We start from the raw sequence: 15713 nt of genomic DNA, 5'->3' as shown, positions 1-15713 counted from the left end.
GAGATATACACACACACAGACCCTGAGAGACACACACACACCCTGAGAGAGAGACACACACACGCACTCACAGACCCTGAGAGTGAGATACACACACACACATACAGACCCTAGGAGAGATACACACACCCTGAGAGAGATCCACACAGACCCTGAGTGAAAGAGAGAGCGAGAATAACACTGAGACCCACAGAGTTGGAGATGCTGCACAGTGACACAGATATTGACAGAACCCTATGACAGGCTTGTGCGGTTACATTAGCGACTGTTCTCATTCATACACAGAGGATGTTAAAATGCGGAAGACATCACAATTAGCATGCTGTGTAATTCACTAAACCTCGAACCAGCTCCTTTTGTAACAATATTATAATTGCATTTGATATCGTGCCTTATCACGTCATTGAGACGTCTCAAAGCTCTTCACAGGATACACTGTAAAGTGAAGTGACTGTGTATTTTGTGGGCGAAACGGCACGTTTAAACAGCAACAACAGAAGTGGGCAACAGGGGGCGATTGATTCCCACTCACACCATGGAGCAGCCTCAGGAGACTGAGTGCAAGAATACACTGCTGTTTGAGACATTGCTGGTGTTGCAATAGCATGAGATCATCTTGTCAGCAACTGCTCGGCTTCTCGCTCGCAAACCTTCTCAAAAAATGTTTTCTTTGCCAGAAAACAGGAAGCACATATCCCAAGATTCGGATTTCTGTGAGCGAGAGAGCGAGCGAGTGAGCGAGCTAAATATAAACTCAGTGAGGAGCGAGACACATTGTGCCTCTTGTCAGAGTTTTAATCACCCGCATTCGTCTTTCTCAACCTACAATCAGCCACAATCACCGCACACAAACCCAGAACTTCCTCTTTATTCTCCTCCCCTCCTCGTGTCTATTTCTTTCGACTTGACAATTTTCCTGGTGTCCTGGCCAACAATCTCCAGATTTAAAAAAAAAGATCTGTTGTTTCCAAGGTTGATTGTGGGATATTGCTGTGTGTATATTAGCTTTTTTATATTAGCTTTTATTAGCCGCGTGTGTGACACATGCAGAAATCCATCACCATGCTTTAGAGTATCCAAACTAGAGTCCCATGAATGCTACCACTTGGAAACCCCCACTTTCACCATGCCTCGCCCCCCCCCCCACCACCGCCCTCACCACCCCCGGGAACCCAGGATTCATGCCAGAGACACTCACCGCTTGCAGCACACATCCGTTGGGAAGTACAGCTGAAAATCATCCGAGTTGTGTAACACGTACAGGAAACAGCATCGCTCGTCGAACTTTGAGACACTGGGAACAACACAACAAACGTTCCTCACTGAGGGACCTCGTCACTAACCGCGTCTCCCACGCCCTGAGCCGGGCGGCCAGTAACTCACAGAGACAGCCAGCCCTGAGCTCGAGACCAGAGATGGCACTACGTTTACGTGGAACACGGTAAAGATTTCCTGTTACAGTAACACACACAGGAACATCGCACAAAGCTGTGCCTCCCTCGCCTTTGCCCTTTACCAGCTGAATGAGGCATCACAAGACATTCACAGAAAAAAAACAAGGTCTGCCTTGTGTGGTCCTGTAGCTCAGTGGTTAGAGCGCTCGCCTCGCAAGCGAGAGGATCTGGGCTTGATTCTCGGGCAGGGCGAAACTTTAGACAAGTTTCCTTACTCCACATGCTTCTGTTTACCAGCAGTAAGTAGGAACCAGTTGTTAGTCGATTGCCGAATCGCTTTTCTGGGGGTAAAAAACTCTTCAAAAAATAATAATAGCAATTTGGTCACTCAATCCATGACTGTTTGTGGGACGCTGCTGTGTGCAATTGGCTGCCGCCTTTCGCCCACTAAATATACAGTCAATTCACTTTGCAGTGTATTCTGTGAAGCACTTTGAGATGTCGCGAAGATATGATAAGGCGCTATATCAAATGCAAGAATTATTATTATTATTATTTGGCACATTGTGTCTATGCTGGTGCTCTAATCCCATTCCCTCTCTTGCCCGCATAGTGTCTGTGCTACAGTAAAACTCACATAAGTCATATCAGTCGGGACCATGACATTTAATATGACTTGCTTGAAGTATGAGATACAGACAAAATTGCATAAATCGCAATAACATCCAATTTATTCAATGATATACACTGCATATCCGTACTTCAATTCAGCCAGTAAGTGTGGTAGAGGTGTTACAAGCTAGGAGATGATTTGGTTTATAAAATATGACTAGTGCAAAGTAATCTGAGTGTTTTTTAGTAGGAAACTAAATAGGAATAGCGCATGTTCAATTCGATTATGCGATTTATAAAGGTAAGACTTATACAAGTTTTACTGCAGTGCATTGAAACTCTCTACCGATTAATTCCACATTTCTGCTATTTTCTTTTCCCCTTTGATATTATATCAGCACCAGTATTTATCTGTCCATTACTTCAGGGACAAAGCAGTAAAAGCCCTGGTTTAGGCGGTACAGCTTTACTGTCATCACCTTATCCGATGATGTTGTTAAACAATATAACTAAGGAGACAAAAGGAGGGGTGTCTGACCGGGAAAGTAATAATAATCCTTGTATTTGATACAGTGCTTTATCGCGTCTTCGAGACATCTCAAGTCACTTCACAAAGTATATCGTAAAGTGAATTGACTGTATATTTATTTTGTGGGCAAAACACGGCAGCCAATTGCGCACAGCAGCATCCCACAAACTCTCACCTAAAGGTGTTGTCAACTGGGACAACCTGCCATCTTCCCTTCTCTTTAGTTTTTCATTAGAAAAACTTCCCTTCAATCGGGACACAATTAGAGTCTGTGTGGAGCAGCTATCGGGCAGGATATAAGAACTTAAGAATTTCCTGGCGAAAGAAGACCAAGGTCCATCTAGTTCGCCTTTCACCATCCCGGCAGTCGCTTGACATGTCGTGTCCCAAACTATATACTGTATTCCGAGATATTATTTTCTAGCAGAAATCTATCTAATTTGTTCTTGAAACAAATGACATTTACTGCTTCCACCGTCTGTCTCCTTGGGGAGCCTGTTCCATAAGTTTACTACTCGCTCATTGAAGTAGTGTTTCTGCAGATTTGTTCTGAATTTACCCCCTTCAATTGCAGGCCGTGTGCTCTGGTTCTACTGTTCAGTACAAGATAAAACAGCTTAAAACAGACCATCGAATACCACCTGTTGTGGCTGGAGTTGGAATACAGGAAGGAGGAGCTGTTCCCATTCTCATTTCCTTCCGTTCTTATTGAAATAATAATTCACTGCCCACAAGCCCAGAGGCTGCTCACCTGACACCGCGGATACTCTCTGCATTGAAGGACCAAGTGTGGATTCCCTTCTGTCAACAAAATATCAGCGTTAGGGCCGAGCCAGACAACAACAACAACACAACAAGATTCCATTTATAAAGCGCCTTTCACGTCAGGAGGACGTCCCAAGGCGCTGCACAGTTGGGTCATGACCCGAGCAGGGGGGAAATGGTCAGGGTGAGGGGAGGGAAGGGAGGGAGCGAGGAGGGGGGAAATGGTCAGGGTGAGGGGAGGGAAGGTAGGGAGCAAGGAGGGGGGAAATGGTGAGGGGAGGGGAGGGAAGGGAGGGAGCGAGGAGGGGGAAGAGAGTCGAGAGGGGAGCTGAAGGCTCGGTCAAAGAGAAAGGTTTTGAGACCGGCCTTGAAGGAGGAAAGGGAGGAAGCGGCGAAGGCACTGGGGGATGGAGTTCCAGAGCCTCGGGGCTGAGAGGCTGAAGGCCCGACCACCGATGGTAGGGCGGTTGGGGCGGGGGACGTGGAGCAGACCGGAGCCAGAGGAACGGAGGGCACGGGCAGGTAGGTAGGGGGATAGTAGGTTGGAGAGGTAGGAGGGAGCGAGGCCGTGAATGGCCTTGTAGGTGACAGAGCAGACAGAGCACGTCAGTCAGGCACAAACACAGTTTATCAATCAGCTGCAAGAGATAATATCAATTAATTGAGCAATTTCTGTCTAAATCTAAATCTAAATCAGAAAACTGGGACCTTCTTGTAGTGGTTAATGGTTAAAGTTATTGTTCACTGTTCAGAGGCAACGTCTGTGTGGGTGTGTGATTCACCACTCCCCTTGTAACATGAGCCGCTCTGTTGGCTGAGTGGGGAGTTGAGGAGCAGAGATAGGGAGGAGATGAGGAGTAGACATAAGTCACCATGTCCACAAAATCAAGCTCTCGGCCACATCCTTTTCCTCCACGTTGCTGAGACACGTCACTGCCAGAACCAATATTCACTCTCACTCACTCGCTCACTCCAGTGACGTGCAGTTTCCATGAACAATAACCCAGGCAGTTTGGCCGATGCAGCACATTTCAGGGCCAAAACCATGACCTTTTTTAAACTAGGATCCGCATCAAAAAGGAAACAAGGATCTGAAGTACCCGTCTCGACCTTCTGCCTGAGATCAAGTGTAGTTTCTGTGCTTTTTCACTTACTCCTCGTGCCAGAAAGCTCTCCTGTAGAGCTTTGCTTGTGTGTACACGTCAATGACCAAATCTCTTCATAATGATTGATGGGAAGGATTGAACTCCTGGCAGCAGCTAAGCCTTCAACCCTCTGTTGGTTGGCATTGGTATTGCAGTACTTCTGCCCTCATTAAGAGGCAGAGGAGATACTGTGGAACACAGAGCTCGCTTGCGCACCTGGTCACTCGGCTCAGGCCGGGCTTGCCCTGCCAGACAGACCATCCTGTCGCCTGACCTGCTCGGTGGTCATGAAGACAGGCCACAGGTCTACATTGTCCTTTGACAATTCGAAGCCTATTAAGAGTTTGGAGGGATTGAGCTTGTCTGCCAAGCGCTCTGAGACGCTACCCTGCATGAGGGGCACTATATAAATGCAAGTTGTTGTTGTTGTCTGCAGGGACAATCCTCGTTCCCTTGAGCAATATATTCAATCTAATTGGGCTTAAAGGGGGGAGAGGGGCCTAACCTCGCCAGCCGAATTATAAAACAAAAGCAGGCTGACGGGCAGTTTGATGGAGAAACTTGAATTTATGGAATTCTCTACCCCAGAAGGCTGTGGATTGGATGCTCAGTCATTGGACATATTTAAGACTGAGATCGACAGATTTTTAAAAACTAAAGGGATTAAACGATATGGGGACAGGGCAAGTAAATGGAATTATGTTAGATCATATTAAATTATTAAATGGCGGGGCAGGCTCAAGGGGCTGAATAGCCTACTCCTGCTCCTATTTCTTATTTTCTTGTTATTATGAATAAGGACTACCTGGAGCCTTGGTCACTAGGCTCAGATTGGGTTTCCCCTCCAAGAGGCAATGCAGAGCATCAAGAGATAATCTCCCTTGTGGTTAATGTGTGACCAGCCACAAGAGACATCATCTCTCTTTGATGATTGATTTGCTCAAGAGGTGGTGAGGTAAGCAATCGGGCAGGCTGACTTGTAAATACCTCAACCACGTTTCCTAATCCCTGGTTGGGATCAGGAGGGGTGGAGGGCAGGACTAGGTGACCGAAGGAGTAACATCAGGGATCACACAGAGCCTAATAATAATCCCTCCAAAACCAAAAACAATAATAAATTGGTCATTTTTAATCTACGACTGTTTGTGGGACATTGCTGTGCGCAATTGGCTGCCGCGTTCGCCCACAAATATACAGTCAATTCACTTTACAGTGTGTTCTGTGAAGCGCTTTGGGACGTCCTCTCGACGTGAAAAGTGCTATATCAAATGCAAGGATTATTATTATTATTATCATCCTTGTTGCTCTGCTCTGTCGGCCTGGACAGCCCCTACTACATTGCGGAGACCAGAGATACAGTATGCAGTGCTCCAAAAGTGTGGCCTGACCAGAGCACTAATGGAATCAACTGATTCTGGGCAACTTAGCCCTGTATACTACTTGCTTTGTGTATTGCTGACGTGAAAGGCTCTACACGTCATTAGTTGTTGTTGTTGCTGCCTCTCACTGCGTGCAGACGGTCAGCTAGACTGACTGGACCTCTTTCTGCTCGATCATACCCAGTGCCCGCAGGGTTGGAACACGAACTGATGGAGGTTTTTAAAATAATAAAGGGATTCGATAGGGTAGCTACAGAGAAACTGTTTCCTCCGGCGGGGGGGGGCGGGGATCCAGAACAAGGGGGCAGTCTTAAAATTAGAGCTGGGCCATTTAGGAGTGAAATTAGGAGGTGGTTTTTCATCCAAAGGTTCGTGGAAATCTGGAACTCTCTCTCCCAAAAGGCTGTGGATGCTGGATCCATTCACACCTTCAAGGCTGAGATCCATAACTATTTGTTACGTCAGGGTATTAAAGGATACTGGGCAAGGGTGGGTAATTGGGCTTGAGGTACAGATCAGCCATGATCTTGTAGAATGGTGGAACAGGTTCGAGGGGCTGAATGGTCTACTCCTGTTTCTATGAACGGAAAATACCTTTTCGTCCGGTGAGACGTGGCCCATGGTGACCATCTTCTCCTCGAGGCTCACGCTCAGCGTTGCCGGTTGGAAGATTTTGGTCGGCTCCAGGACTAGAACCTGTTATAGGAAAAANCTGTTTAGGATTGGGGGGAGTCTAATGTTACCTCGTGACAGAGCGGGGTGGGGGGAAGGGTTAGAGGTCACGGTGATGTGTTTGTGTGACCAGCCGCAACAAGGTCACCAAGTAGGAAATGGCCACACAATACAGTCACATTGCTTTACAGGGACGTGAAGGGCAATTTGTGAAGCTCTTTCAGATGTCTGAACAACATGATAATGCGCTATAACAAATGCAAGGATTATTATGAATATAAAGGTTACAAAACACAGTCACTTCACTTTTGGGTGACCAAAAAGTCATGATACCATTACAATGCCTAATAAGTCTTAAAAGAAATGATGGCTTTTTTTTAAGATAATAGAGTAGATAGCTCGATTTTTTGATCGCCCTGTATATTCTGTGAAGCGTCTTGAGTCGTCTCAACATCGTGATAAGGCGCTATATCAAATGATTATTATGTGTATAAATGCCATTAAAGCTACAGATTCTTCCCACTGACCCGAATGGTCCCAGAGTCAGTGCAGAGTGGCTGATCTCAGCCGGGGCAGCGTTTGGACTCACACACAACTTTAGGGACTCACACACAACTTTAGGGCCTGTTCTGAGATGCCTCAGGAATTATTGCACCAGCAGCTCACGGGTTAATCCTCCCGGACTGGGACGGAGAGTGAGTGTTTTAGATTCTTGTTTTTTTTACTGCAATTTCGGTAAAAATAACGTGAGGTGACGATAAGTGCCCGAACTCGCTGCTCGCTCAGTACCAGGAAGCGCTCAGTGGGTGTCTCGCTCCGGCAGATCGCCAACAGGAAATCCATCCAGAAATCAACCAGATCCTGCCGGTCTTGGGGCGGCTCTGACACGTTAGTCTTAAAGCGTCTGTACAGCAGGTACGTCTCCATCGCCGACACCAGGTACCTGAGGAGCAACAGCACACACCTCAGCTCAGCTACAGCACGGCTTAGAGACAAGAGTAACGGTCCCTCTACCCTGTCCGTCCTACACTCCCAGGTCAGCGACAGCACAGGTTAGAGACACAGTGAAGCTCCTGAACTCCACTCCGACAGTGACCTCTGCAGCAGTGCTGAAACTCCGGAGTTCAGTGTCGACGTGGAGTTCTGCTTTGGAGCAGAGTTGCATTGGAGCAACCGTGCTTACGGTCACCTCCTTCCTCCCCCTGGCTCTGATATCAGGCTCTGACATTATTAAGCCCTCTGAGACGCTTCCCTGCACTGTGAGTCGTTGTTGCATACACACTTTTGGGTACTTACGGGATCCATTGGTTACAATTCCTTTTGTGAATCTCTCGATGTGTTCAGTCGCAAGACCCTGAGTTCACTGGCCTTCAAATTACCATGAATAGTGAACGAACAAATTTCTTGCCCTGAGGCTGGGCTGTGAGACTGTCTTACCAGACCGGGGCCTTCAGGCGGTAAAGCTTCTCAGAGGACTGAATGATCTTCAGTTGGTCGTTGAAGAGGATGCTGGCTCCCAGGTAGAATCCCACATCCCAGTAAAACTGCATCTTCTCCACACTCCCCTTCCTGCCCAGCAAGCTGCTCAGCTTCACTCCTGCAAACCCCCAAAACATTCCTTTAGGAAACTGGTGATCAGTTCTCATTGTTCCTCCTCTCCTCTCTTATCCGCCAAGAATACACAGTCACTACACTTTACAGTAAAATCCTGCGACATGCTTTGAGACATCTCAACGATGTGATAAGGTGCTAAATGAAATGCGAGGACTATTATATTATTGCTTGCACTGAGATACTGATATTGGAGAATCTGGATGCTAAGTAGCAGGGAAGAAGTTCCACCTGAGTCTCATGTACAAGTCTTAATTCTAAAACAAAAACAGAAGTCGCTGGGAACACTCAGCAGGTCAGTCAGAACTGACGAAGGGTCTTGGACCCGAGACGTGACTCACTTTCCTCTCTCCATAGATGCTGCCTGATCTGCTGAGTGTTCCCAGCGACTTCTGTTTTTGTTTCAGATTTCCAGCATCTGCAGCATTTTGCATTTTGTCTTAATTCTGAAGTCGTTTTTCCGTAACTTCTTTTAAGAATTATAAGCTTATAAGCGCTCGGAGAAGCTGCCCCGTGTGAAGGGCACTATATAAATGCAAGTTGTTGTTGAATGGCAGAAAACTGACACTAGAGTTAAGGTGAATTCAACAATTTGCTAAATTCTGCGCGCTAAAATGTTCTGTAACCGGTTAGTATGTCTAATTACAAGGTAAGTTCTGACACGCTTAATTGGTAAGCTTAATTACTTGGCAATTCCTGATATACGCGTGTGACTGATCAGTATGTCTAACTACACGCTCTGCAGCTGTGTTATTAATGTTACCGATTTTCCGGAGATCAGAGGACGAATCAAACTGATGTCCGGCTGCCATGAGGAACACAGCGACGTTAATGCCGGAGTGCAGTGTTGGCTCATGTTTAAATGCCCTGCCATACCTGGAGCAGAGAGAGCAGAGTTAGTGGCTGGTTAATGTTCTATACAGATTAACACACACGTGCACAATACACACACACACACACAGATAGACACACAATACATACACGCACACACACATACACACACAATACACACCTCTACACAATGCATATACACACACACAATATACAAGCACACACACACACGCATACAGACTGACAAATATAGACAGAATGACTCACACGCACTCATATACATAGACACAGACTGACCCCCACGCACGCACGTAAGCAAGCACAGGGTGCTGTAACTTTTATGAATCTATGAACCTCTTGATCTTAAGAGGAGGCATTAGCTTAAGATCTCCAAACAGCTCATATTGCAGGCTTCAGTCAGGATTAAAGTGAGATATCTGCTGACGTCTGAGGAAGAGACACAGACTAATTCACTGACCTGGGCTACTAACCTGGGCAGCTGGAGGGAAAGAGCAGGTCGGCCCTAAATGACAGTGTGATATGGTCACCACCCACCCTGGATCAGCCCAGACTATACTGGTAACCAATGGCAACAGAATTGGAATAATATAATTACATATAAGCCAGCTACACCCAGCTCCAGCACTGGGTCAGACATTTATTTAAAGGATAAACATAAAGGCTAATAAGCCACATCATCAAACAGCCGCTTTTTCGTCTCCCATCGTGACATAACAATAATAATAATCCTTGCGTTTGATATAGCACCTTATCACGTCTTCGAGACGTCTCAAAGCGCTTCACAGAGTATACCGTAAAGTGAATTGACTGCGTGGAAACCAGGAACACAGTCTAAACCTGATAGCGTGCAAACATCCGAAGGAGCATGCCAAGAACCACTCAGTAAGCAAACAGCAACTAGTTGTGCAAACCCTGGCTCTGCGTGCAGAGAATGACTGGCGTGCACACCAACTGCACGTGCAAACATCACTCGGACTGCAATCGCCGTCCAGTGTTTGAGCTCTAAACGTTCAGCGTTTAGGAGCCTGCGTTTTTTCCTCTTGGTTTGTAAGAGAAGGCTACCACAGCGTGTCGTACCAAAGCACAGGAGGTGAGGCAGTGGTGGTGGGGAAATGGGAATGCATTAAGGCGCTATATCAAATGCAAGGGTTATTATTATTATTATCTCATCACAGACCGGCAGAGTTGAACCTGTGACCTCTGTGTAATCATATACAACAACTGTCACTTATATAGCGCGGGGCAGTGTCGCAGAGCGCTTGACAGTGGCGGAGCACGATGCTGAGCTGGGGGGAGTGGGAGGTGACTGTAGGCACGGTCGACATATCCAGGATATATAATCACTCCACGATCTCACCCCACTCTGCGCCTGTGGCAAACGTTTCACGGTTACCAACTCAGCCGCTCCTTTCGCTCAGCGAACACTGACCTTCATATGCTCCTCCCTACCTTCCCCCCACCTCCCCCCCATCGGGTGTGCTGCCTGCCACTCACAGCTCATCCTCAGTAATTTAAGACGTGACCGCAATTCCTGCCTGACCGTGACACACACGGTGATCAGTATTCTTGTGACCCGATGCGGAACTTAACGGTCCACAAGCTCCTCGCTGGTGGTGTGGGGGGGGGCACATCACAGGGCTCACTCAGGAGACTTGACAGTGATCCCTCCTTGATCCCAACCCCCAGCGCGGGTCCAAATCCCTGACTGTCCAGCACCTTGGGAGGTCCGCCCGACGTGAAAGGCGCTGTACAAATATAATTTTGTTATTGAATATGGTTGTATCTTTCAACCGAGCCTCGGGACAGAGTGATGAAAAGCACCACTGCATGGAATATTAATAACACTGCTTGCATTTGATGTGGCGCCTTGTCACATCATGGAGACGTCTCAAAGCGTCTCTTTGTTGTAAAGCGGATTTCCCAAAACAGCCATGGAGCGAGTGACCAATTTGCACCTGGGGGATTGCTGGCCAGGGCACCAGGAGAGAGGAACTCCCTTCTCTTTTCGAATAGCGCCAGGTGATCTTTAACATTCAATCGAACAGGCAGGTTTGCCTTGGTTTAACGTTTCATCCGAAGGACGGCTACTCCGATAATGCATCCCCAACGTCAGCTTAGACTACACGATTCCAAGTCCCGACGTGGGGCTTGAACCCACAACCTTTTGACTCAAAGACAAGAGCGCTACCACTGCACCAGGCTGACTCACATTAGGCTAAGGATCTGGTGTTATGGAACACTTGCACACACCTGGTCACAACATGCAAACGCCCTGGGGATACGGGAGGGAGTGTGAACAGCTCGCTGCTGATGGGGGAAGGTGTTTCGCTGCAGAAAACGGGTTGGATTTCTGCTTCTGAAAAACAACACTTAAACCCTCGTAGCTTTAGGCACGCTCAGGCACGCTCAGCCAAAACCATTTCCAGCACACACACAAAAACATTCAAATTCCTTGCTGCACCTCTCTTGTCAGGAAGGCGTCTCAAAGTGCCTTTTCTCAGCTCAACAGGATTTACTGGAGAACGCAGTAAACTATTACCATGGCTTGTAAATAATAATAATCCTTGCATTTGATGTAGCGCCTTAACACATTCGTTGAGACATCTCAAAGAGCTTCACAAAATATACGGCAAAGGGAATTTGACTACGTATTTAATGGCCGTTGTACCAACGCATTGCATAAGAATCAGTAAGAAGGGCAGGCCACGGTGCCCTGCTAATGAATTGCACAGACATAGCTCCTGGCTCTCAGCTGTCTGTTTCCGTGTTCTCCCATCACACACAAACCACAGGCCAACAACAGCCAGGAAATGCCAGGCTCACACTGCAACTGACTGACACTGTACACTCTTTCGCACTGTTGTTACTCTCAGCTACCTTTGCCGCTGCCTTTCTAGACTGCTGCAGCTCTCAGTCTGGAGAGCTCATGACCACTGGGAGACTACTTGCTTCCAGTGGGGAGGCTGTTGCCAGCTTTCTTAAGCCGCTACCAGAAGCCTTTTTATGGAGCCTTTAACGGAACTCGGAGGTAAATGTGGAAACGTCAACAATTTGCAGAAGAAATAACAGCTGATATGAACTGTGGTCTTGGGACATAGAAGGCACTGTCTTTCACCCTGCCACCTCTGCAGCCTCTCCAAGGCTTACTGTATGATGTTGGCAAAAGGATCCATAACTAGTGGACTCCGAGGGGAATTGGACTTGTGTCAGGCAGGCTCGCTGGATGTCCCCTCAGACGCCCATATTCCGGCAGGAGCTGAGTCTCCTTTGGATGTAAACCGGTTATGATCCGGCTTCACGAAACAACACTGAGATCAGTGTCCAAGTGGAGTTCCAGAAAGATTTACCCAGCTAACCTCAGGATCCGCTGTTTACCAATCTCATCACATTCCTCCACAGTGCAGAGAGGGCGTGTGCTCACCAATAACAGGACTTGTCTCGACTCTGGCAGTCTGTGAAGTCGGAACTGATGAAGATATCTTTGTATATTCGCCCACAGAGACAATAAAGGTCTGAGGAGATCTGCTCTCCACTCTCCACCACCGGCAAAATCACATCTAGAGCCTTCTCCCGATCGCCTGGCTGGTTCCTCCTGTGGAAAGACACACAAATAATAATATTAATAATCATAATAATAATCCTTATATCTAAGCATTCCGAGATTCCGCCCCGCGTGAATATAATTGCAAGTTGTTGTTGTTACATCTGATAACATAACATGTAGGAGCAGGAGTAGGCCCTTTGAGCCTCTGCCCCGCCATTCAATCATGGCTGATCTTCTAATCTAACTCCAGCTAATAACCTAACTCTGCTTTATCCCCATATCCCTTAATCCCTCTTACAATAAGAAATCCATCTATATAGTGCCCCATCATGTCATTAAGACACCTCAAAGTGCTTCACAGGACATACTGTAAAGTGCAGTGACTCTGCATTTTGTGGCGAAACACGGCAGCCAATTGCGCACAGCACTTTGCCATAAACAGCTATAAAGTGAGTGAATAACTTTTTTGACGGGATGGGGCGAATTGTTGGCCAGGACATCCCAAGAGAGAAACTCCCTTTTCTTTTCCAATAGTGGCAGGAGATCTTTAACATCCACCTGAACAGGTAGACGGGACCTTGGTTTAAAGTCTCATCTCGAAGGACGTGTGTAAATGAGAAACAGGAGAGGGGGTTACTCCCCAGGTGACCGAGTGGGGGACGGGAGCAGAAACCACTGCAGGAGACAAAATAATGGGGGTGGGTCAAGTAGGATTTGAACCAGGAGAATGAGGTCCTAATGAGTTGAATCGAGGAGGAGAGGTGATTGAGGAGGACACTGATTGTTACTAAGTGAGATGCACAGTGTATCTGGTTAGGAGGGGTTGGGGTGAGGGGTTTGGCACACTTTGGGACAGGAATTTTATTTCTGCTGTTCTGCCATTGGATCATCGGTTGATGCCTCTACATCACTGATGGTTCACCAACAGCCCGTTTCGTAAAGTTACAGATTTGTTGACAATCTGACGTGCAAAGTGTCAGCCCACCCGCCCGCACGTCCTGTGAAGCGCTTTGAGACGTCTCAACGGCGTGGTAAGTCGCTATATCAAATGCAAGGATTATTATTATTTATAAGCCACAGTAAAATTGGGTCACTTACACTCCACGGCTGTTTGTGGGAAACGGCCGTGGGTAATTGGCTGCCATGTTTGGCTCGCAAAATACAGTCGTTGCACTTTACGGTACTGTATATGTTGTGAAGTGCTTTGAGACGTCTCAATGCCGCACTAGATCAAATGACGTGAGCTCCCGAGTGACTCAATGGGTTTGCTGGGCTCCTACCTGTTGAGTGCGAAGGAGTAATGGAACTTGACGTTCGGCTGCTTGGCCACATTGCAGGTCGGCAGCTTTTGCAAGGTTTCCACCAGTTTGATGATACCATCGAGATCCTGCGGAACACAGCGTTTCTCACATTAACAGCACTGCTCCCCTGGTTACTCAGCATCAATCCATACACAGGGCTGGCTCTGCAACCTTCCCACTGCTGGTCAGGCTGTTATAAGGCCATCCATCACATTTCTTGAGCTAATATGAGCTTACACCTGGCCAACAATCCCCCAAATAAAATTGGTTACTCGCTCCATGGCTGTTTGAGGTACATTGCTCATCACAAATAGGCTGCAGCATTCACCCACACACTCAAGAAAACCCCCAGCGCGTTGGGATGCGAAAGGCACTGTACCAAATGCAAGGATTATTATTACACAGAGGTGTCACGGCTCATATCGGCTTTACGCAGTCTGATGCAACCTGCTGGAATTTGGTTAAAACTCCCAAGTGAGGAATTTTCACTCAGAATAAAGGAACTCCTGATCAAGTCTTGTGCGGGGAGAGGGAGAGCATAGCACTGAGTACCAGTGACCTAGCTAACTCTGGCCTTAATTAATAATAATACTAACAATCCTTGAATTTTATATTGTGCTGTATCACGTTGTTGAGACGTCTCAAAACGCTTTACAGAATACACTGAAAAGAGAATTGACTATATGTTGTGGGTGAAATATTGCAACCAATTGCGTTCAGCAGTGTCCCATAAACTAATTGTGGATAGAGTGACCAAATTATTATTTAGTTATTTATTTTATTATTATTATGTTTTTGGAAGCGATTATTACCCCCAGGAAGCGATTCACCAATCGACTTAACAACCGACTTCCTATTTACTGCTAGGTAAACCAAGGTGTGGGTGGAGTAAGCAAACTTGCCTAAGGTTTCGTCCCGCCCGGGAATTGAACCTGGGTCTTCTCACTTGCGAGGGCATGCTCTAACCAATATGCTACAGGACTCCACAGTTTAAAAAAAGGAATGAGTTAACACTGTTTTCTTAACACCCATTTCTTGAGTCATAGTTAAGATCAGAGAACACACTGAACAGGTTTAACAAAAACAGCAACTTTTACTTCATAAAATGCAAACAAAAGGTTAGGCATCAGGTGGAACACTGTGACGGTGTTGGGTGCCCATTACAGGAAGGATATAGAAATGATAGAAAAGATTCAGACTTTACGGGACAATTGAGTTTACAGTATATTCTGTGAAGTGCTTTGAGATGCTTTTTCCACACTCCCAGATAATACAGAGAGCGCCTCAGACACCACTATCTTTTCACCCCTTCCTTCAAACCTGCTCATCAGCCCCAGTGCCTTGGGACATCCTTTCAATGTGAAAGACGCTATTTCAATGTAAATTTGCATTGCAAATTTGTATATATGCAATCTTTAGCTCCGCAGATCTTTACATCCATGAAGTTTGTTTCTTATTTGAATAAACATAACCATGGAGTTGGCAGCACAGAGAAATACAGATTAAGAACATCTGGGTTGTGGGTCATTGAAACTGAACTTTAATTATTTGTGTTTGTCGTAAGAAATAAGAACTTCACTACAGTTGTGTTCCGCGACTGACAAGCACTCTGGGACGCTACCCTGTGTGAGGGGTGCTATGTAAATGCAAATTGTTGTTGTTGTACAGCGTTGCTAAGGGATAGGGGATCAAGCCTGTCAGAGAAGTGAGAGGGCAAGAGGTTAAAGGAACTCTCATGGTAGAGCCTAGGGAGAGGCAGCCCCATACACAAAGACATGTATCAGTGCTGAGCTAACAAGGAATGTTATAACGACGTCTGATATTGGGGATGTAAGAGTGTGTGTGCTATAATGGGGTCTGTTATTGGGGATGGTGCTCTGATAACTCCATTAGGTGTGAAGCTGCCATT

General features: G+C 46.6%; 1 protein-coding gene across 1 annotated transcript in view; it reads right to left on the bottom strand.

The window, feature by feature from the left end:
- The window catches only part of LOC103187330 (mitogen-activated protein kinase kinase kinase 5), a 51947-nt gene that overhangs the window by 17855 nt on the left and 18379 nt on the right, over nucleotides 1-15713 (bottom strand). Inside the window, exons 5-12 of the mRNA XM_042338530.1 lie at nucleotides 13784-13890; nucleotides 12381-12551; nucleotides 8871-8983; nucleotides 7934-8093; nucleotides 7286-7439; nucleotides 6419-6520; nucleotides 3287-3336; nucleotides 1199-1294 (exon numbers count right to left, since the gene is read on the bottom strand). Of these exons, the coding sequence (XP_042194464.1) occupies nucleotides 1199-1294; nucleotides 3287-3336; nucleotides 6419-6520; nucleotides 7286-7439; nucleotides 7934-8093; nucleotides 8871-8983; nucleotides 12381-12551; nucleotides 13784-13890 (953 nt within the window). The remainder of the gene's footprint in view (nucleotides 1-1198; nucleotides 1295-3286; nucleotides 3337-6418; nucleotides 6521-7285; nucleotides 7440-7933; nucleotides 8094-8870; nucleotides 8984-12380; nucleotides 12552-13783; nucleotides 13891-15713) is intronic.

Source organism: Callorhinchus milii, unplaced genomic scaffold (assembly GCF_018977255.1).
Source record: "Callorhinchus milii isolate IMCB2004 unplaced genomic scaffold, IMCB_Cmil_1.0 Scaffold10, whole genome shotgun sequence".
Classification (NCBI taxonomy): domain Eukaryota; kingdom Metazoa; phylum Chordata; class Chondrichthyes; order Chimaeriformes; family Callorhinchidae; genus Callorhinchus; species Callorhinchus milii.
This window is presented reverse-complemented; position numbering and strand designations above follow the sequence as displayed.